Raw genomic sequence first — 22,825 nt, 5'->3', positions numbered from 1 at the left:
TGAGTTTAGTGTCTGTTGCTTAGCCAGGCAGTTGGAGTCGATGTTGCAGCAGCAAGGAGGTCATTTCCCTCCTTGCTGCTGGCCTTTCCTCCTCAAGACAGTCAACTGTGTCTGTCAAGTGCAATAAAATACGCTAACCTACTACTGCTGAGATCTGGGGTTTGAATCTCAGTGGAGCTGTTGGCCAGTCAGGAGTCTACAAAGACGTGATTGGCTATGTCTGAGTTTGGTTAAACAGCCTAGCCCTTGGGAGGTGCAGTTGTCAGTGCAATCTCAGTGCTGGATGGTTAAAAAAGAAAGCTTGCATTAGAAAAGGCATCCAGGATAAAAAAGGACCAAATCAGGTATGCTGACCAGAATTATCCACTGTCACCCCCCCTCCCCCCTTAAAAAATACGGAAGCAAATGAAGAAAAAGTGCTCTACTAGGCCAGTGGCTGCATTGCACCACTTTGTTTAGTTTAACAAGAAATATAGAGGACAATAACACTTGGTCCAACTCCATGCAATAATAGAAAATGCAATCTGTTTTCTGTTGCATTTCGTATTTTATTGTTCTGCTAATTTCACTTCCCTGTCAGTCTCACTTTCTATTAAATTCCCCCTCAGGCCTGGCACCAGAACATCATTAACAGGGGAGCAGTTAACTCCAAAGGGGCGAGACCATATAGTAATTCTAATTAAGTGAATCCCACTGGGTATACATTGATAGGTGACATCAATTGTATCGGTAACACATTAGAGCCAATATGCCCAAATATAATGATGACTTTGTTCTATTCATTCATTCATTTATTCATTTATTTTCATTAACTACTTTATAATGATCAGTATTGAGGTGGGTCTATTGTGTGATCTGTCATTCATGTAACACATTTACTTCTAGGGGTGATTGAAAGTAGGCATACATTCTCTGCATGTTTTTGGGAAATGGAAGAAAAACAATGACCAGTTTACCAAAGTACCAATTGACTGACGAGGTGTACAAACCCAGGTCCTCAGGATCCTAAAGCTGTGCCGAAGCCACACAGTTTGTTGCACCAGCGTGTTGCTTGGTTTTACTGATGTTTTGTTATTATTAGAAGTTTAAGAAAGCTATGTAATAGTTATCATCTATTTATTTTGATCAGAGTCACAGTGGATCTGATTCTATCTATAGGCGATCATATCTGTGTAGAAACCCGGCCGACTGACTCGGGTTTGAATCTCAATAATGGAGGGTCAGCACAATAAAAACGCCACCGGTTTTATTAAAAATCTGTTAAATTTGGGCGCCCGGGTGGCACAGCGGGACATTCCATGTCTACAGGGTTGGGAAAGTGACCGGACTAAGTGGGTGGGGTTTTCAAACGCTGTGTAAGGACCCTGGTTAGCGGATAGAGGCGTCTGTAGCCTAGTGGTTAAGGTACTGGACCAGTGATCAGAGGGTCGCTGGTTCTGGTTGCTGCTGTTGGGCCCTTGAGCAAGGCCCTTAACCCTCAATTGCTCAGACTGTATACTGTAACAGTACTGTAAGTCGCTTTGGATAAAGGCGTCTGCTAAATGCTGAAAATAAAAATGTAAATGTCTGTGCAGAAGCATGGGCGTAAAGAAGGGGTCTGCTAGGACTGCGCACACGTCGGAGGACACGTGAGCAACAAATGTACCCTACTCGAACGCAAACAGGGATCCACAGCAGTGGAAGACAAAAAGACTATGCTGAAATTGAGAGAAAAAGGGAGAAAATGCATAAATAAATAGAATCATTACCATTGCATTTTTAATGAATTTCTCTTTTTATTTTAGACAGCTAGTGACCTATTTTTAAATACTAATTATTTAAAGCATGAAAATAATATGTATATAGCATGTGCAAGAATGGATTGGGATGCAAAGTGCAATTTCCTGTATAGGATCCCTAGACCTTACTAAGGCTCTATTGCTCGAAATCGTTTGGCTTTTACGTAGAAGACAGAGCCACATACAGAACCATCAAACACTAAACTTCCTACTTGGAACTAAAAATCCCCATGTATAAATGAACATCACTTCTTCTCCATTACATCATATGATAAGCTATAAGATATACATCTAATGACTGGCGGGGATGCTAATGACTCAGTTGTCATTAGATGCATAACACATGTCAAACCAAAGCTTCTGATCTTCAAGTGACTGCAAAAGGATCAATTACATCTCATTTGCTTCAGTCAGATAATGGACTCATACAGACAGCTCATGTGACAGCGTTTCAAGGACTGTGTCTGAGCTCTTTGTGCGGCTTTTCTAGGAGAGCTAGTAGATACTCTGGGTTTTCTCTGCAAATAGAAAAAAGATGACGCTTAGTAACCACTTAGCTTTCCTAATGAACCAGAGAGCCAGAGAAATGAACGCCAGCTGAAAAGGGAATCGACAAACGTGGTAAAGGCATAGAACTTTGTAAAACTAAACTGAATTGAACTAAGTAACTACAGAAAAAAGGAAGCATATGAAATATATTTTATGTAAACAGGTGATGTGGGGGTTGCTCTATATCTGTCACGGCTATTTGCCCTGAGCCTTGTAATGTTCTCTGCTTTCCACTTCACCATCAACACCTTTTTTTGCCCACTCATACCATCTGGGTGACATTTACTAAATCTCATTAGTGTGCATTTGTGCACTACATTAACCAGCTTCCATTTAACATTCACTTTTATATTCATAGCATGCTTTGATCCCTTACAGTACATATAAATGAATCAGTGTGACATAGTTTACTATAGATCTAAAAAATAACAAATCAGAATTTGTTACAATATTACAGCTGTTGGATCAATAACAAGTCTAAATAATTAATTATTTAAAAATACTTATTAGTGCAGTATACATTTTTCAAATTGTAATAATCTACTAAAATATTATGCTTTGCTTCATAGCTTTTTATTTATTTATTTATTAGTCGTATCCAATTACCCGATAGCATTACACTTCCTCTCTACTGATGCTGATCCCCAGTGCTGATTGAGGAGAGCGAGACACACGCCCCCTCTGACACATGTGCAGTAACCGACTGCATCTTTTCACCTGCACGAGGCGAGTTCATATGCAAATTAGCTTTGTGTACGGAGAGCCACACCCTGTTCACATTATTCCTCGAATCTGGGCAGGCGCCATTAATCAGCCAGCAGAGGTCACAATTGCACCAGTTATGAGGAACCCTGGTCTGACTTGTCCCACCCTCTGAACAACAGCTAATCGTTGTTCATGTAGCCGCCCAGCCGGATGGCAGAGCTGAGATTTGATACGATGTATTAAAAATCCCAGCTCTGGTGTGCTAGCGTGTTTTACCGCTGCACCACCTGAGTGATCCAGTTCAAGTTTTTTATGTCAAACACAGCCAAGGCCAATTTTGTATCTCCAATTCACCTCACTTGCATGTCTTTGGACTGTGGGAGGAAACCAGAGCTCCCGGAGGATCCAAACGCAGACACTGGGAGAGCATGCAAACTCCACACCGAAAGGACCCGGATCGCTCCACCTGGGTATCGAACCCAGGACCTTCTTGCTGTGAGGCGACAGTGCCACCCACTTTATTGCTTTTAATATGCTATTATACTTTCATTTTCTTCAACCACTTTATTCTGGTCAGGGTCGTGATGGTCTGGTTCCACTGGGAAACCCTGGGCACAAGGCAGGAATACCCTGGACAGAGCACCAATCCATTGCAGGGCTTCGGTCATTTCCCCCAGCCCCCTCAGGCCAACCATGTCTATGACATGGACACCCAGTCATCTGATAGCACAGCTGAAATTTAAACCAGGATCTCAGCGGTGGTGCGCTAACGTAATAGATAGCTGTGCCACATGTGCACCATCAATAATTGTTTATTATGCTTAATTAATTTAAAAAAATTGTGGCACTCAGGTGGAACAGTGGTAAAGTACGCTATTACTGCTGAGATCAGGGGATCCAGTGCTTATATAACAGCAATGCTCTCGGCCGGTCTGGCATCTGCATGGTTCTTCTTCTTCTGGCGTATGTCCTTAGACCTTCAGCTCCGTTGTTGCTAGCCAGTCTAGTGTTTTGTCATCCAGATCCATTAACCCACGAGCGCCAATTGGTGGCTGGAATTTGGGGCAGCTGGTCATCACGTTCCACTGTCTGTAATGGGTCCCCACATTCACAGTGGGCATTGTCTGCAAGAACCCTGTCCTCAGGCGATTAAGGGTTGTCCACTCCTTACGGGTGAGGTGCTGGCCAGGAACATCTGTTGGATCTTTAAAGTAGTTTGAGGCACTGGTGTTCCCCACCGCTGAGTATTGTGCCCCGGTCTGGTGCCGTAGCCCCCATGTGAAAAAGCTGGATGTGGCCCTCAACACTGCCCTGCGGACTGTCTCTGGATGCCTACGAGCCACCCCAACCTATCAACTGCCTGTCCTCGCTGGAATTGCCTCCACAAGAGACACCACAGCGCATGCGCCTCAAGTCCCGACGCCCCTTTGCCACACATGCACAGGAACTGCTCCGCACAACACCAGTTGACATCTCCAAGGCTTCCTGGGTGAAGGCAAGATGGAGGGACCAGTGGAAGGCAGCAGGGCCATCTATGCTTCATCTGCATGGTCATGATTGACTAATGTCTAAGGAGGATAGGAGGGGGGGGGGGGGGGGATGACCAAACCAGCCTAGCCATTAAGCTCGACTGAATGTGAGCGAGTGTGCTTATTATTATATTGAGTAAACATTTTACATATTATAAAAAATGACATTTTGCCTATCATTCATCCCTACCACCCTAGTACCGTCTAAGTCCCCATAAAAGACCCGTCTTGTATCTCTTAAAAGGAAAGTTTACACATTACAGTTAGTATGTAATTGACTATAAAGCTGCTGAGGTTTAAATATTAACCATATATAAAAGGTTTCCGTGCCCTTGCAGAACAACATATGAACAGCAAACACAGTCATGTTGATGTTTGACTAGCAAACTGTAGATCATGTACAAAAGATTATCAGCTCTGATCCACTTCTGACCTGGAAAAACTGTTTACTGCTAAACTGCTTTAGCGCATGTTGTTGGTCTGAAAGTGCCCCAGCCTCTCCCATCATTAATCCCAAGACAGGGATTGCATGCTTGAACGACTGCTTCCTTTTTTCTACTTCAGCTTTTCTCTTTACCCGTCCTTTCCTGTCTTATCTGCTACTTAATGAGGGTTTAAACATGTTCACTTGCCTCCCATTAGGCCTTGTGAGCCCTCTGGAGCTACATGAATAATTAAATACGACACTGGCTCCACAGGAAGAGTCGGAGAGTCTTATCTCTGACAGGTTTATCTCCAGAATGACAATTTAAAGAATTAGTCTGCTTAATCCAAAAAGTTTATCTAAAACATTAAGGAAACACACTGTGTACAAGGGAATTTTAGGAGGGATCTAGAGTCTAAAGGTCTCCAAATATGGCAGAACCCCGTAAGATACAATCTTTTAGGTAAGCAGCGACAAAGGCAGTATCACTGAGACTAAATAATTATTAAATTGACTTCAGGTGCTGTGTTAATTGTCCTGTATTCAAAAGCCATGTACAGATATTTTCATTAACCACTTTATTGGTAATCATGGTTGCGAAGGGTCTAGTTCCAATAGGAAACACTGGACGCAAGGCAGGAACGCCAAGCCATCATAGGGCTTTGGACTTCTCTGCGCAAAGAGAGCTGATCATGTCTGTGTAGATGCTCAGCCGGCCGATAGCAGATGGTGGGTTAGTATAATAGACCACTGTGCCACAGAATGCCTCATATGCAGATGTCTATTGGTATACTGTTGTAGCTTTTATTTTATTTCAGTAAGTAGTACCAATAGGTTGCGTAATACTTCTAACTCTTGGCCAGATTAGGTAACTTAATTAATCTTCTTCGATATCAATAGAGTACCTGTCTGTCTGTCTGTCTGTCTGTCTGTCTGTCTGTCTGTCTGTCTATCTATCTATCTATCTATCTATCTATCTATCTGTCTGTTTATCTATCTGTCTATCTATCTATCTATCTGTCTGTTTGTCTTGTTTGTCCGTCCGTATCGTATCTATCTCAAACTTTTAATTGTCAACCTTGCCTCAAAATTTTCAGGAACTACGGTTGTGCAGCTCCATCTAGTGGTAATTATGCAGCAATGCACTTTTCTTTATTGTGCATTTTTTCTACACGCACAATAACACCACACTGTGTTTGTCAGTGCTGGTCCTGTCTGAGCCCTGCTGTGATTAATGTGATAATGTGTATTCCTATCCCTCTGTAGAGGATCTGATGTTAGTTGCAGAGATGGACTTGCAGTTAGTGGAGAACAGCGTGCTTGCTGTGGAGAATGTCCTAAAGACATGGTTGCATGACCAATCAGGAGAAAGAGAGCACCTACAGCTGCTCTTACCTGCATCTGTACAAGCACATGGCCTAAAACCAAACCCTGCTCAGAAAGTCAACCCTGGTAATTTATATTATGTATACACACTTTTTATCTTACACTGATATACAGAGAGGCAATACTTCTGTAGTAAACTATCCCTCAACTAATATGTTAATACCGATCCTATTTTTAGTTCAATACAATTTTCATCACAATTTTTAGTTCAAAACATAATTCGATAAAAAAGAATAACGTGAGCTTGCCTTTTCTATCATACATTTTAAGATAGCAATTACTAGAGCAGGTCAAAGACGTCACATTTTAAAACGTACAACTTTAAGCAAATCACATATAACAAATTAGCACAGATACTGCCCTGTAAAACGATCAATTCAGTAATCTTTTTTCTTTTTTACATGAATGCTGAAATCATTTTTTTCAGTAAAACAAAAATTGAAAGAAAACTATATACCCATAAAAAGAAAATCAGCAATGTCAAAAAAGTAATTTGATTAAATTTTACTGTTTTGGTATCAAATTTAATCAAATTTAATCAAATTACTTTTTTGACATTGCTGATTTTCTTTTTATGGGTATATAGTTTTCTTTCAATTTTTGTTTTACTGAAAAAAATGATTTCAGCATTCATGTAAAAAAGAAAAAAGATTACTGAATTGATCGTTTTACAGGGCAGTATCTGTGCTAATTTGTTATATGTGATTTGCTTAAAGTTGTACGTTTTAAAATGTGACGTCTTTGACCTGCTCTAGTAATTTTACTGTGACCTGCTCAGGTGGCGCAGCGGTAAAACACGCTAGCACACCAGAGCTGGGATTTTGAATACATTGTATTGAATCTCAGCTCTGCCATCTGGCTGGGCTGGGAGGCCACATGAACAACGATTGGCTGTTGTTCACAGGATTTGTAAGCGGGACCAGGGTTCCTCATAACTGGTGCAATTATGACCTCTGCTGGCTTATTGATGGCACCTGAGTAGAGTTGGGGAATAATGCCGATCAGGGTGTGGCTCTCCGTGCACAGGGCTGATCAGCATATGAACTTGCCTCGTGCAGGTAAAAAGAGGCAGTCGGTACTGAGAACGTGTCGGAGGGGGCGTGTGTCAGTTGCGAGGCTCCTCAGTCAGCAGTGGAGGGTTGTGCTTGTATCAGTAGAGGTGAAGCATAATGTAATCAGGGTCATTGGATACAACTAGATTAGGGGAGAAAAATGGGGGGGGGGGATTCGGAGAAAAAAAAGAGGAAAAACATTACTGTTTTGTTTTGGGTACTTTTAGAAAACTATTTAAATACTTCATTTCTAATTATTTTTATTTGACCTACTGTTCACTGTTTTTCAAATGAGCTGAAACATTATTATAATAAATACATTATTATATTACAGCATATGTTACATTTGACATCTGAGACAATAAAACAACACAATTTTTTGCAATGCATATTTTCACCCATCTGTCTTTTCAGCTGCTTTTATATTAGGGGTCACCACAGGAGATCATTCTGGTTCACAAAACAAATTTGTTTTCTCTGGATGCCCTTCCTGACACAACTCTCCTTATTTTTATCAGCTTGTACCCAGCACTGAGAGTGCAGTGACAAGTGCAACACCCAATAGCTAGGCTGTTCAGCCACCCCACCTCCTCAGACATAGCCATAGTCTGTGTAGACACCCGACTGGCCTGTAGTGGGCTAACATGATTTACTGCTCTGAGCGCCCCCAAATCCACATTGCAATTTGTTTGTTTGTTTGTTTGTTAGGATTATAACGTCATGTTTTACACTTTGGTTACATTCATGACAGACACGGTAGTTACTCATTACACAAGATTCATCAGCTCACAAGGTTATATCGAACACAGTCATGAACAATTTAGTGTCTCCAATTCACCTCAATGGCATGTCTTTGGACTGTGGGAGAAAACCTGAGCTCCCGGAGGAAACCCATGCAGACACGGGGAGAACATGCAAACTCCACACAGAAAGGACTCGGACCGTCCCACCTGGGGATCGAACCCAGGACCTTCTTGCTGTGAGGCCACCTAGGCCACTGAGGCCATTTAGCCACCGTGCCGCCCCCTCATTGCAGTAAAGTGTGCAAAAAGTCAGTGGGTCTGAATGCTAACTGAATCCACATTTACATCAAAGGGATATATTTGAAGACAATTTAGACTAGTAGTTTACACTGTCAGCGCAAGCGTCTAAACTTATAATTGTATAGACACCTATCATACTGATGAACTTTGTGGCTATACAGTTAGTGATTGTATCTTATCTGTTGCTCTGTACACTTTGTCACCCCCACTCCCACCCCATTCATAAATCAAAGGGCACTCCCATAGAACCCCCACAGACTAGGTTATGTTCGTGTGGTGGACTATTCTTGGCACTGCCGTGTGCAGCAGTGTTGCTGGGATTTTTAACTACTGTTTAAACGTACACACTCCGATGGCAGTGCAGTTAGAGACTAGAGCTCTTTAATTTTTTCATGTGTAATGTGTGCTAATCTTTCACACACACTACCAGGTCATTACTGTATTAGTTTCACTGCAGTGCTGAGAATCAGAATAACATGGTTAGTGGGCTGTCATACGGTGGTTTTGTATTGATAAATAGGGTAGAGGGAGTGACAAAATGTACAAATAAACATGTGTAGTTTATAATCAGTGATTGTGCAGTTGTGCACATAAGTGTATATTCAGTATAAAAATACATTCTGAAACTGTATTTCTTTTTTAAACTGACTGTGTTAATAGACATAAAAAGTAAACATATCTATTGATGTCTGTTTGGCTGTAGTCTGTATAAAGTGTGACATGCTTGAAAGACTTGTGAGCCCTGCGCTTCTTCCTGGAACCCCTGACCTAGGAGCCAAAACTGAGAGTTTACGAGACTTCCTGCCATCCAACCAGAACCTGTCTACTCGGAGTCCCCCACCACCACAACTACGAGTCATCAAGTATGGTTTCACTATAGATGAGATGGCTTTCATAAGTGTGTTCAAGTTAAATGACTACAGATCAGCGTAAGGCATGCACACTGCCAGAGATGTTTACATTATGCAATTAGCGGCCTATTAATACTGTTTTACTGTCAAATCAAACAGACAGCATGTTAATTTTTTCTGTAACAGTTTGGAACGAATAATTATAGTGAACAAAAAGTGACCTGTGGAAAAAAGTAAGTGAAACAGAAATCAGGATGATAGAATGGAAAAAGGGGGAGATTAAATTGAAAAATGAAAAGTTCATGCAAATGAGGCATTCATGTCATTCCGAACATGAGCGTGAGTCATGTCTCAGTGTTGCATGAGAAATGAGACAGAGGATTCTGTGTCTGTTTTAATCACACTTGCAGACCTACACACTGCTGTACATTGTGTTAGCTTGGCGTTTTGCATACATTTTGCATGCCCATGTGGTCTTTGATGTGAGTTTTCAAGAGACAGTGAAACCATTCTGACTTTGGCACTGTGCAGAAAAGGGGCAAATTTCACTCCAGTACCCGGGTATCCGGTATCAGGGCATAGTTTCAAGCTTTAATTTTGGTATTTGAATTAATGCAACTCAGATGCATTTAATCCACTTCAGGAGGCACTATCACACACTAACATTGTTATGTGGTCAACTATTTATTCACTAAATAAATACTACTGCAACCCTTAAATGTTAGGTACTTTAGTTTTCTGTTAATCAAAACGTCGTTCTGTGGTTGCACATAAAGTTCCCCATAATGGCGAAAGCACAAACACATTGGCAGGAGGGGTGGGGTAGTTGGTTGCTGTAAAACAGAAACAATGACATCATTGGCTCATGTTTCTCTGAGTTCTTTTATCCAGAAATTGCTTTAATGGTAAATGCTTGTGTTGAAGCTCAAACACAGAAAGACAATTCAATAATTATTAAAACAATAAACAACCAGGAGTGTATACACTGATCAGCCATAACATTAAAACTACCTCCTGGTTTCTACACACACTGTCCATTTTATCAGCTCCACTTACCATATAGAAGCACTTTGTAGTTCTACAATTACTGACTGTAGTCCATAGGTTTCTCTACATACCTTTTTAGCCTGCTTTCACCCTGTTCTTCAATGGTCAGGACCCCCACAGGACCACCACAGAGCAGGTATTATTTAGGTGGTGGATGATTCTCAGCACTGCAGTGACACTGACACGGTGGTGGTGTGTTAGTGTGTGTTGTGCTGGTATGAGTGGATCAGACACATTTTAATTACCGTGTCCACTCACTGTCCACTCTATTAGACACTCCTACCTAGTAGGTCCACCTTGTAGATGTAAAGTCAGAGACGATCGCTCATCTTCTGCTGCTGTTTGAGTCGGTCATCTTCTAGACCTTCATCAGTGGTCACAGGACGCTGCCTATGGGGCGCTGTTGGCTGGATGTTTTTGGTTGGTGGACTATTCTCAGTCCAGCAGTGACAGTGAGGTGTTTAAAAACTCCATCAGCATTGCTGTCTTTTCCACTCATACCAGAAGAAGGATCCACCACCGAAATAATACCTACTCTGTAGTGGTCCTGTGGGGGTCCTGACCATTGAAGAACAGGGTGAAAACAGGCTAAAAAACTGATGGACTACAGTCAGTAATTGTAGAACTACAAAGTGCTTCTATATGGTAAGTGGAGCTGATAAAATGGACAGTGAGTGTAGAAACAAGGTGGTCATAATGTTATGCCTAATCGGTGTACACAAACTCTGTGAGAATAAAATATAAAGTTAAAACAATAACTAGAACACAGACATGTCCAAAAGCTAAAAATAAACACTTAAAGCCCAGAAATGACACAAGATAAGGAAGAACACAAAGAAAACACAGAATCTACCACTAACTAAACCACACTGCGTCCAGCAGAAACGTATAATACATTCTTGGGATCAAAAATGCAAACTCAAGCCAATATGAAATGCGAAACAGAACAGAACATGGTGGAGCGAATGTACACTGCCAGTACAATAGTAGATAGATGGATGGATGGCTGGATGGATGGATGGATGGATGGATGGACGGATGGATGGACGGACGGACGGATGGACACACGAACAGACAGACAGACAGATAGATAGACAGACAGATAGAGAGAAAGACATAGAGACAGACAGATAGATACAGACAGACAGACAGACAGACGGATAGACGGATAGATAGATAGATAGATAGATAGATAGATAGATAGATAGATAGGTAGATAGATAGATAGATAGATAGATAGATAGATAGATAGATAGATAGATAGATAGACAGATAGATAGATAGACAGACAGAAGGGGGAAAGTCAGAAAATGCATTCTGGGAGTTGGAGTGTGTTACAGTAAATAAGGACATTTATTTAAAAGCTCTGGCATTTTACGGTTCTTCGGTTAAAAAACAAATCTTAAGGTGCCCAGGTGTCGCTAGCACACCAGCACCAAAATTCTGAACTCCTCAGTTCAAAACTCGGCGGTGCCACCGGTCGGCTGGGTGCCATCTAGCGGGCATAATTGGCAGTGCCTGCAGCAGACACGTTTCTGCTAGGACAGGATGACCGGACTATGTGGGTGGGGTCTTCAAACGCTGTGTAAGGACCCTGATTAGCAGATAGAGAAGCACCTGTGCAGAGTGCATGGGTGAAAAAGGGTTCCACTAAGGGCTGCGCGCGGGTCGGAGGAGGCGTGAGCAGCAATATACCCACCTCGACTGCAGTCAGGAATCCCCCAGCAGCGGAAGACAAATTGACTACACTAAATTGGGAGAAAATGCATAAATAAAACAGAAAAAAAACTAAAAATCGTAGTGTAATGAATGTACCATGAACTATAATTGAATCTATTGTCCCTGTACTATTAAAACAAAAAAAGAAAAAAACTGCAGTCTTATAATATTAGTTATGCTTATGTTTTACAAACGGTGAATTTGGTAGAGAAATAAAGTAGGATAAAATATTCATATTCTGTTGAGTTTCGCCACTTAGTCGAGTCTACTTTTTATCGTTTGTGTGTCTCAGAGTTTTGCGTGCAGAAGGAGTGTGTCAGTCTGTTCTGTACGGCCTTCCATTGATTATCAGACCTACATCTTGCTGGCAGCTGGACTGGGAAGAGATAGAGAGCAACCAACAGACTTTCCACGCTCTCTGCCACACGCTCAAAGTCAGTCTTTTTGTCTGTGTGTGCTTATGTGTAAAGTTACAAAAAAGTTTCATATTTCTATTTCTATATGCTGCAGATGTTTTTGGATAAGACCACATGCTAAACATTGAATGTTTTAGAGAATATTCACAATTATTTAAACAGATTTGCAGTGGAATTGTTAATTTTGTTTTTGTATGCATGCCTGCAGGGCCGTGATTGGTTCCTCTTGGTGCGTTTAGAGCCTGAGTTTAGTTCTGGGCCTGGTGTATTCTCCTACTATGTGCTCCAGTCATCAGCATCTTTTTCTCTTTTACTCAAACCTATACTCACACGGGAATTAATGCTACCCTGCAGTCTGTCCATCTCACATGAAGACCCACCGGCCAACACACTCTCTATGGTGGAGGTATTCATTCTCTCTTTTGCTCTCTCTTTCAAGTGTTGTTTAAACACAAATATGGGCCAGTTTAGCTATTTGTACACAATTACAACCCCAAATCAGAAAAAGGTGGGACAGCATGGAAAATGCTAATAATAAAAAAAACAGAGTTTCTTATATTTACTTTGACTTTTATTTAATTGCAGACAGGATGAACCTGAGATATTTCATTTTGTTTGGTCAACTTCATTTCATTTATTAATAAACCTCCATTTCTGCATTTCAAACCTGCAACACATTCCAAAAAATGCTGGGACAGTGAAGCATTTACCACTTTGTAATGTTGCCATTCCTTTTCACCACACTTAAAAGACGTTTTGGCACCGATGATACCAAGTGATTTAGTGTTTTAGCTTTTATTTTGTCCCATTCTTCCTGCAAACACGTCTTGAGATGTGCAACATTACAGGCTCATCGTTGTCGCATTTTTTGTTTCAAAATTCTCCACACATTCTCTATTGGGGACAGGTCAGGACTGCAGGCAGGCCAGTCCAGTACCCGTACCCTCTTCTTCCACAGCCATGCCTTTGTATTGTGTGCAGCATGTGGTGCAGCGTGTGGTTTTGCATCGTCTTGTTGAAAAATGCATGGATGTCCCTGGAAAAGATGATGTCTTGAAGGCAGCATATGTTGCTCTAAGATCTCAGTGTACAGAAGTGTAAATGACCTTTGCCAAGGGCACTGACACAGCCCCATACCTTGACAGACCCTGGTTTTTGGACTTGTTGCTGATAACAGTCTGGATGGTCCTTTTCGTCTTTGGTCCGGAGCATACAACGTCCATTTTTTCCAAAAAAGACCTGGAATGCTGATTCATCTGACCACAATACACGTTTCCACTGTGTGATGGTCCATCCTAGATGCCTACGAGCCCAGAGAAGTCTGCGCCGTTTCTGGACATGGGTAACATAAGGCTTCTTTTTTGCACAGTAAAGTTTTAAGTTGCATTTGTGCATGTAACTCCGTATTGTAGTGCTGACAAAGATTTGCCAAAGTAATCCCTTGCTGATTTGCTCCCTTTTTCTAATTTGGGGTTGTAGTTTACAGTAAGTCTTTTAACTTCTGGGGTGTGAGTGAAGCGTTTCTTACAGATAGGGATCTTAACTAAAAAATTTTTATTATGGTATTTTCTCTCTTATATTCTATTATTTAGCACATTTCTACACTTCAGGTTTGTATAACTGGTGATTAAATTACACAGTTTTCGGTAGTCTTAGCCAGTCCCCTAGTTATGTCCACAAACAGACAATTAAATAATTGTGTTTATATTTACCTACCTGCCAACATCCACATCAAGCTCTTAGCAATAATAAAGTAAGGAATGTCCATGTGTGGTACCCTACATTCTGATCTCACTTGACAGACTGTTAACGGAGCCTAGCAAAGTGCATATGGTTCTGATCTATGCATCTTACTGTTTTTGTTTGATATACAGCCTTTTATTCATGAAAGCAAATATAATTGTAAGTTTTGATCTTTATGCTGAAAATTCACAGTTGTACTTACACTTTATAAACAGAAATATCAGGACACCTACAAATTACACCTTAATGAGATGATATCCCTTTCTAATACTATTAATATGCAGCTATAACAGCTTCCACTCTCCAGGCTAAGAATTTTGGCCACATTTGAGAGGTCTGGCACTGATGTTGATAGAGAGGGCTTGGCTCACAATCTCCATTCTTGTTCATTGCAAAGTGTCAGGGCTCTGTGCAGGTCAATCAAGTTCATCCACACCAAACTCACCCAACCTTGCTTTGTCTTGAATGTCCAATCTGTTGCTAACATCTTGGTTTCAAGGTTTTCTACAGAGCATTTTCTAGAGCATCACACTGCCTTTGCCAGTTTTCTCCCATATTGCGTCCTGGAACCATTTACCCATGTAATCAACACACACGCACCCAGCCGTTTACAGAAAAGAAAACATGACTCAGGCCACCTTCTCCTATTGCTTCATGGTCCATTTTCAATGCTTACCTACATGGACTTAGCAGCCCCATGTGCAGCAAGCTGTGGTGCACTGTGTTCCTTCTATCATAGCTGGCATGAACCTGTTCTTCAGTGGCTCTTCTGTGCAAAGCTAGAAGGTTTCAAAAAGCAGCACATGATGTCAATTTTTTTATATTCAAATACAGATGCGAAAGAAAATAACGAAAGAGATCTACCAGTCTGGAAAGGGTTACAAAACCACAGCTAAGGCTTTGGGACTCCAGCAAAACGCAGTAAAAGTTATTATACACAAATGAAGAAAACTTGGAACAGTGGTGAACTCCTGAAGTCCTGACTTGAAACCTATTGAGATGATGTAGCAAGACATTAAATGGGCAGTTCATGGAAATTCTTCATTGTATTCAAATTTAAACAATTCTGCAAGGATAAGTAGGTCAAAATTCTGACTCATCGCAAGTTATTGCAAACGTTTTATTGCAGTTGTTACTGCCAAGGGTGGCACAATTAAGTATTAGGTTTAGGTGCAATTACTTTTTTTTTAACATAAGTGAAATAATTTAAGTGAAAAAATCTGACAAATTAGCAACTATACCCACCACCCACCGAGATAGCCAATCATGTCTGTGTAGATGCCTGGCCAGCCAATAGCACTGCTGAGATTCGTACCTTGATCTCAGCAGGGTTGGGTTATGCCAAGTTCACACTACACGACTTTCCAAGTTGTCAGGTCGCTGTACAGTTCACACTACACAACTGGATCTCTTGTAATCGGGAGTCTTTCAAGTCGGTGTACACTACACGACTGATCGGCGACCTATCACCAACTGGAATCGCAGAAGCGAGCTTCTCTGGTCTCCCAAACTACGTTTTGTCACGAAAACACACGCGAGAAGTGACGAGGGTTTTAATGATACCACGTCCAAAAATGCACATCAACAAGTAGCGAGCAATCAAAGTTTGTGCGCTTATGTGCAGTGTAAAAGCAAGTAGAGTGAGTGGATTGGGCAGCATGGCCAGCAGGGATTGTTTATTCTATAGTTAGTTGGAGGTTAATAAATATTTTTGCAATGCAACGTTGGTGTTATGTTTTGTAGAGAACGATAAGGTCAGAAAAACTGTAAAACTTGAGTGTCTGCCCCTGTTCCACCTTTTTACACTCCTCCCCTGTGTTTCCCCTCACCCCGTATCTTGCGTTCTCATTGCCAGTCGTGCGACTTTTATCCAGATATCTAGCGTGCTAGATATTTATCTTCAGTCGCCGAGCACTCGGCGATCCGCTCGGATCGAGTTGTTGAGCAGTTCACACATAGCGAGTTTCGATCGCCGAGCGAACGCCGAGTTGCTCCCGAGCCGGCAAATCTAGCGCCGACCAGCTGGTGAGCGAAAATCAGGGCAAAAATCGCGTAGTGTGAACTAGGCATTAGCGTAATAGACCACTGCGCCACCCATGTTTACAATGTTATAAAGATTCCATTTTATTGCTCTTCAGATACTTACACATTATTTGTAACAGTAAAAATCATTTGATATTAAATGCACCCTAAATTATTCAACCTTTTGTGCCATATGATTTTTCCTTAGTTCTTTGGTCACTACGTCATATTCTTTAAAGATTCTTTTTGCACAGCAGCACCAATACGTTTCCTTCTGTCCCAGATGTGCCTGGAGCAGCTGGAAGAGGATTTAGTGTTTAACCCTCTGTGTCTTAGCTGCAATCTGTACCCACACTTGAGGATGAGAAGTCTGCTGTCTCGCTCCTACAGCTCTCACTCTCATAGCCAAGCAAGAGGTCAACGCAGAGACACCAACCGACCAGCAGAGGGCGCTACACCACGACAGGTCAGTTATACTAGGATAGGCATCGGGACAAATTCACAGACTGTACTAGTGTATACATAGTCTGACTATTGTTACGTTTAGTACATGTAGGCACCTACATTTTTAATTCTCTTGTGAGTTTTAGTTTAGGAAACTAACAGTGTTGTATAACATAACTGGTGTGACAGGAATCATTTTAAATGACCAGGCAAATAGTCTTATGACATTCATTTTCATGTGTTCTTTCATCTTTTACTAAACTAGAATTGGATTAGGGTTGTAATGGGTCCTCTGCCACACAAACACTGAGCACGAGGAAGAAATACAACATATAACGCTAGTGATAGTGCCAGTCTATCTGGGCACTACACACTAATTTAATTGCTCATCCAATTATACAAATAGGGGTGATTTAAATTAGACAGTATACCTTTAGCATTCTTTTGGGAGATAAAACCAGAATAAGTACACATGGAAGTCATCAAACTCCTCAGAGACAGTGACTGAACCCACTTTTTTAGGACTTCGGTGCTGTACCAAACCCACACTACCAGCTGATCCACCATATAGACCAGACATATGACAATACAAAAGACATCTTTATGACATATGAAAGACATTTTTACTGTCACCACATCAAAAAGCCACATTAAAATGATCACGTCAGAGTTTCTGCAGTGGCTTGGAATTACACTATCTGGCAACACAAACTTGTTCAACTCGCTTTCAGATGGTTATAATTACTACTATTTTTACCAGTTTATCTACACTTGATCACCAATAAGTGATTCTTTTAATTAAAAATAAAAAACTAAGATATTTTATTTAACACATTCAGACCTTTTATTCAGTAATTTGTAAAAGCCTCTATTGCAGCGGCAAGTCGTTTTGACTATTTCTCTACAAGCTTTGCATAAATGGATTTGGGCAGTTTATCTCATTGTTTCTATTAATCTCAGTCAGATTAAAAGGGTGAGCATCTGTAAACCACCATCTTTAGGTCTTTTCAGCAGTGTTCTCACCGTAATCTTGGGGTCTTTGATTTGCTGAAGGGTGAATTGTGGCCCCATTCCAAGTTTGTGCGCATTCTCGAGGGGAGAGGATGTTCCTGCATTTGGCTGCATTAATCAGTCACTCAATTCTTACTAGTCTTCCTGTCCCTGTCACTTAGAAGCATCCAGATAGAATGATGCTACTATCACCATGTTTTACTGTAGGAGTGGTAGTAGCCAGGTGATGAGCAGTGCCTGTTTTTGCCCAGGTAAAGTGCTTGCTGTTTGGCCCACAGGGTACAATGCAAAACCCTGTACAGACAGTAACTAAAAGCAAGGATCAAACCCAGTTTGCTGTGTGCCACCATGCCTCCCTTCATTTTTTCACATCACTATCCCCATTACACAAGCCAGTACCAATTACAATTTATACTCATAACAACAGGTCAGCTAGCAAATACTAATAAATTGTGTTATTTGAATTAGTAGTGGTAGTAATTGCCATGTCTCTGTTTAATGCTATTAAAATGAAACATTTCATATAGAATACGATGTGAATGTATTTCTTGTCTGACTTTCTTTGTGTAGATGCAGCATGGTCGTGTCAGAGCCACAGTTGCCCCACTGTCCTCTGCTCTTTCAGCCAAGACATCCCGCCCCCCTTTGACCCTGAGCCGCTCACGACCTCGTGAGCCCTCCCTCTGCCTGGTGGATGATGAGGCAGCTAGCGACCTACTTAAGATGTCTTGAGGGTTAAAAAGAGAGAGGTTTAAACCAGTTTAAGAACAGTATGACAGTATGGTTTTGGTGTAGGTGTAGGTGTGTACACTAAACTGGGCTAAACCAATGCCACATTCATGGAGTTATTCATAGTTTAGAAACACTGTACACTGTAAATATCTGGGGTTTGTGTGTGTGTAGCTCTGGGTTACAAAGTTTCACACAGTTAGGTTCTCAGTTCACAGCACTTGATTTTACATACATGTGATTTAGCAATGTTAGCCTACTCCTCCTTAAAATGGAATACAGCAGTTTTGAAGTCCTGCTTCAAATGTTTAATGGAGTTTAATGGAGTTCCAATACCAATTTAGCAGTGCGTTTTAGATCATTACCTATCAAAACGATGTAGGTAATATCCATAATATCTCAATACGCGCACCATTTATTTTATTATCAGTCCTGATCAGATTGTCAGTTCATGCTGCTGAAACCCATCTTCGTAACATGATACATTCAAATTGTACAGTCAGGATGGTGTTAGATTCACATCACACTGCTTACTTAGTATTTAGGATAAAACGATCCAATGTGGTCTTAACTGGCCTCACAAGAATTTCTGCTACTTCTGCAGTGGCATTGTGTAGTTTTAGTTAGTAAGGCATTTTCCTTGCTACTCTAATCAACTTTTTAGAATAATATCTTAGATAGTAGTACTTGATGAACATCACCACTACACATCTACTTAGTAAAAGTGACCGTTTTTGTTGCTGTCACAGTGGCCATTCTTATAAGTGCACTTCGAGCAATGAGTTTAAAGTGAAATCCCGACCTAGGCAGTGTGGCTGTAGTTTATAATGGATTTAAAGCCCTGTAGTATGTTAAGGGACTTTATATGGTTTTGTATTTTTTCAAATCTGTATTTGCTTAGGATTTGGTTCAAAACCCTGGTTCGTTTTAAGGTTCAGTTGACTATATAATAATATAATAATAATACTATATAAACTACATAATACTATGAGCTCTCACAAATAGGCAGAATATTCTTGTGAAGTAATTGAAAACAACCAATCCAGGGCTGCTCAGGTGACTCAGCGGTAAAAACACACGCTGGAACACCAGACCTGGGATCTCGAATACATCGTATCGAGTCTCAGCTCTGCCTGCCGGCTGGGCTGAGCGGCCACATGAACAACAATTGGCCTGTTGTTCAGATAGGGGTGGGGTACTAAAGCCGGATAGGGACTTTCTCATAACTAATGCAATTACGACCTCTGCTGGCTGACTGATGGTGCCTGCACAGAGATCGGGAAAGAGTGCTGTCAGGGTGTGTCTCTCCATACACAGTGCTGATCCGCATTGCACTCGTCAAAGTGTAGGTGACAAGACGCATACGGCTGCTGCCCACGTGTCGGAGGGGGCGTGGGTTAGCTTCGTTCTACTCAATCAGAGCGGGGGATCGGCATTGGTGGAGAGGAAGTATGATGCAATCAAGCAATTGGACATGCTAAAAAGGGGAAAGAGGGGAGAAAATGCATAAACAAATTTATATATATATATAAAAGAAAACAACCAATCCAAACATTTCTTGCACCTGTGGCTCTTACTCGTAATGTAGGCTCGTCTGACATGCAGATGAGGTTTTACATAAATAATTCAAAGTTACAGAATATTGTAAAACAATCCAGGTTTGTTACATTATTAGCTTAGGCTGTTTATTTTATTTGAAGGTCCTCTTTCTGCCACTTAGATAATATTTCTTGGAAAATGCATGCAGTACTGCACTGGAAAAACAGCATACGGAGTAAGAAGGGAAACGGCAAAATGGGATTATTGGCCAAACAAGTTACATGTTTTAACGATTGACAAAGTGACTACTATGTTTCATAAAATGTATGAAGTGTGTTGCAAAAAAACAAAGTTAGGCTCACAACTACAAGGTTCCTAAGACTTTGTACACTGTTTAATAGATCAGCTGAAAAAAGAGGTTTAATATTTTCAAGGCACTGGAGTTAGTCAACATTTAGAGTGTTCTTTTTTTCAGTGCTCATTACACAGCTCAGTTTGCATACAGACATGCTATCAGCGACAGATCAGTACTATAGAAAGACAAAGAATTCTTAAGCACCGCAGCAATCCTCAGTGTGTAATGACTCAGTTGTTGGCCGGTCTTTGTTTTACTCACTGGCCTTTTTTTAGCTGTTTGAAGTTAGCATGTCAGCCTTGCGCTGAAGCACACACCAACTGTTTACGCACAGCTGTAAGACATTACCAAGAAGATAAAATACTTCATTCTTCCCAAAAAGACTGCAAAACGGACAAATTACCGCCCATACATCAGATGGCCAGAACATTTAATGTAAAACTGGGTTCTTAGATGCCTTTCAGAAGTTCTCACAGAGCTTTATAAGTATGACTGTAATTATTGGCCTATTTGTTTTAACAGTGACTCAACCACAGCCATTAACTTCTCAAATTAAACATCCAGGCCAAAATGCTAAGGACGAAAATCAAACAAATACAACACCACAAAATAAAGACAGAATAGACATGAATTCAGTTCAGGCCTGGCCTTTCCACTGCAATAAAAGAACAGAGTGCACTGCCAAAAGAAAGAACGCATCAGATGATGTATATCACAATGAGAGTGTGCAGGAAAACACATAAGAGAAAGAGATCTTTCTTCTCAGCACAGCGTTTCACAGTGTTGCAGTTTTAGCACGTTGAGAAGGAAAGAGGTTCTGAAACTGAAATGCTGTCAGGCTCATGGTGTTACTCAATGACACGCTCTGACTGCGGCCCATCTGAGCTGCTTCATTAATATTTCCGCCATTCCACCCACCTAGCAACGCCTACGCTGTGTCACTGTGACCTCATTTTAGGGCTTTAACTGTCTATAGGCAACATGCATATTAAACATTTCAAACTCGTCCTCAGTTCTCTGTTGGGTATAATATCTTTTAAAGCAGCTTTAATTAGGTTGAAGGTTTTGCCCTGTTTTAACATCCCTGTCTACCTAATAGCTTGAGCATGTGTTCTCTCCTGGGCCAGGCTGCTCCTGACTTAACAATGTCTGAGAAGTCTTAGTTAAACTGCAGCTCGGTAAACAGCAAAGCAAACTTTCCTTCTAATAAACAATTTTACAAATCAGATAAGAGCTCCCAGAAAACGAGACACTGAGCCTAAGTATTTGTCCACATAGAAAGCAGATGTGCTAATTTAAGAAGCTGTTGCATTATTTCCTCTTTTATACTGTAGGGCTTGAGAGAGAAGTTTAAAGAATTAATATTCCTGTTCTGATAAAAAGTTACTTTTCTGTTATACTTGTTTATAAACCTCTATTTAATGACAAAGTAATACATTATATTAATGATTCATCTGTTTGTTTTTAAACTTTAAAGCAATGAAATGTTATGCTAATAATTGTGATGAGTTTTGTTCTCATCTCTGGATAAAAAAAAAAAAAAAGTAAAAAAATCATAATTATGTGAATGTGTGTGGGGGGAAAACTAAATAGTAAGTATCTCCAAAACAGCAAGAGGTGCTTACAGGCAGCTGTGGTGAGTAGCCACCACTATAAACCACCAAGTTGTTGGGCAGCCAAGACTCATTGATGACATGATGGCTATGGTGTCTGGTACAGACCAACAGAAGAGCTGCTACGGTTCACATTTTTAAATCAGTTTTATTACTGGCGATGAGGTGAATGTGTCGCAACACAAACTGCATCATTGCTGTTCTTTTTGAATCAATAACACTTGCATTGATGTAGATTTGAAAATGACAATACTGAATATAACATTTCAAAATCAAGCAAGCGCAGCTACGATGCGGAGCGAGATGCGGGTTTTACCCCGAATAAATAATAATGAAAAAACATACAAGAAAAGAAAACTTCATATTTTCACAATGATTGGGAGGAATGTGGAGAGACACTTCAGTACGTGTCACAAAAACTTCCATGTACATCGCAGCTTTTATTAAATCGTACATGACTGATCATTTGTACAAACAGGGGACCGAGTTCATGATTGTTTCTAAAATGTTGCAAAGGAAGTGATAAGTACAAACGGGACATGATTTGAAGATGTGACTGTTAATGATTTTCTAAAAAAAATGGTACAGAAGTCATCACTTGTAAAAAAAAAACAATGGTGTGATTTTGATTAAAATGCTACAAATGTGCTCATTCATACAAAACTGTCAAGAACAATATTTACAAAAATATCAGAGATGTGATCGCTCTGACTTTCAAATAATGAAACAGATTTAGATTAATAGAGATAAATAATGTTACATGTTGAAATATATCCGTTTCCTACCATGGTAAATTGTAAAAAGATTTTCTGAGGAATCATTAACATATGATCAGACATCTTCATATATATGAATATTGATAATAATAAT

At 40.6% G+C, this 22,825-nt stretch overlaps 1 protein-coding gene across 1 annotated transcript in view; it reads left to right on the top strand.

Moving 5' to 3' along the window:
* Positions 1-19,260, top strand: part of m1ap (meiosis 1 associated protein) — a 36,009-nt gene extending 16,749 nt beyond the window's left edge. Inside the window, exons 6-11 of the mRNA XM_062994250.1 lie at positions 6,252-6,437; positions 9,170-9,329; positions 12,376-12,517; positions 12,708-12,905; positions 16,548-16,730; positions 18,290-19,260. Of these exons, the coding sequence (XP_062850320.1) occupies positions 6,252-6,437; positions 9,170-9,329; positions 12,376-12,517; positions 12,708-12,905; positions 16,548-16,730; positions 18,290-18,451 (1,031 nt within the window). The 3' untranslated portion in view covers positions 18,452-19,260. The remainder of the gene's footprint in view (positions 1-6,251; positions 6,438-9,169; positions 9,330-12,375; positions 12,518-12,707; positions 12,906-16,547; positions 16,731-18,289) is intronic.
* The last annotated feature ends 3,565 nt before the right edge of the window (positions 19,261-22,825 follow it).

Source organism: Trichomycterus rosablanca, chromosome 4 (genome assembly GCF_030014385.1).
Source record: "Trichomycterus rosablanca isolate fTriRos1 chromosome 4, fTriRos1.hap1, whole genome shotgun sequence".
Classification (NCBI taxonomy): Eukaryota; Metazoa; Chordata; class Actinopteri; order Siluriformes; family Trichomycteridae; genus Trichomycterus; species Trichomycterus rosablanca.
Note: the sequence above shows the minus strand (reverse complement) of the source record. Positions and strands in the feature narration are given on the sequence as shown.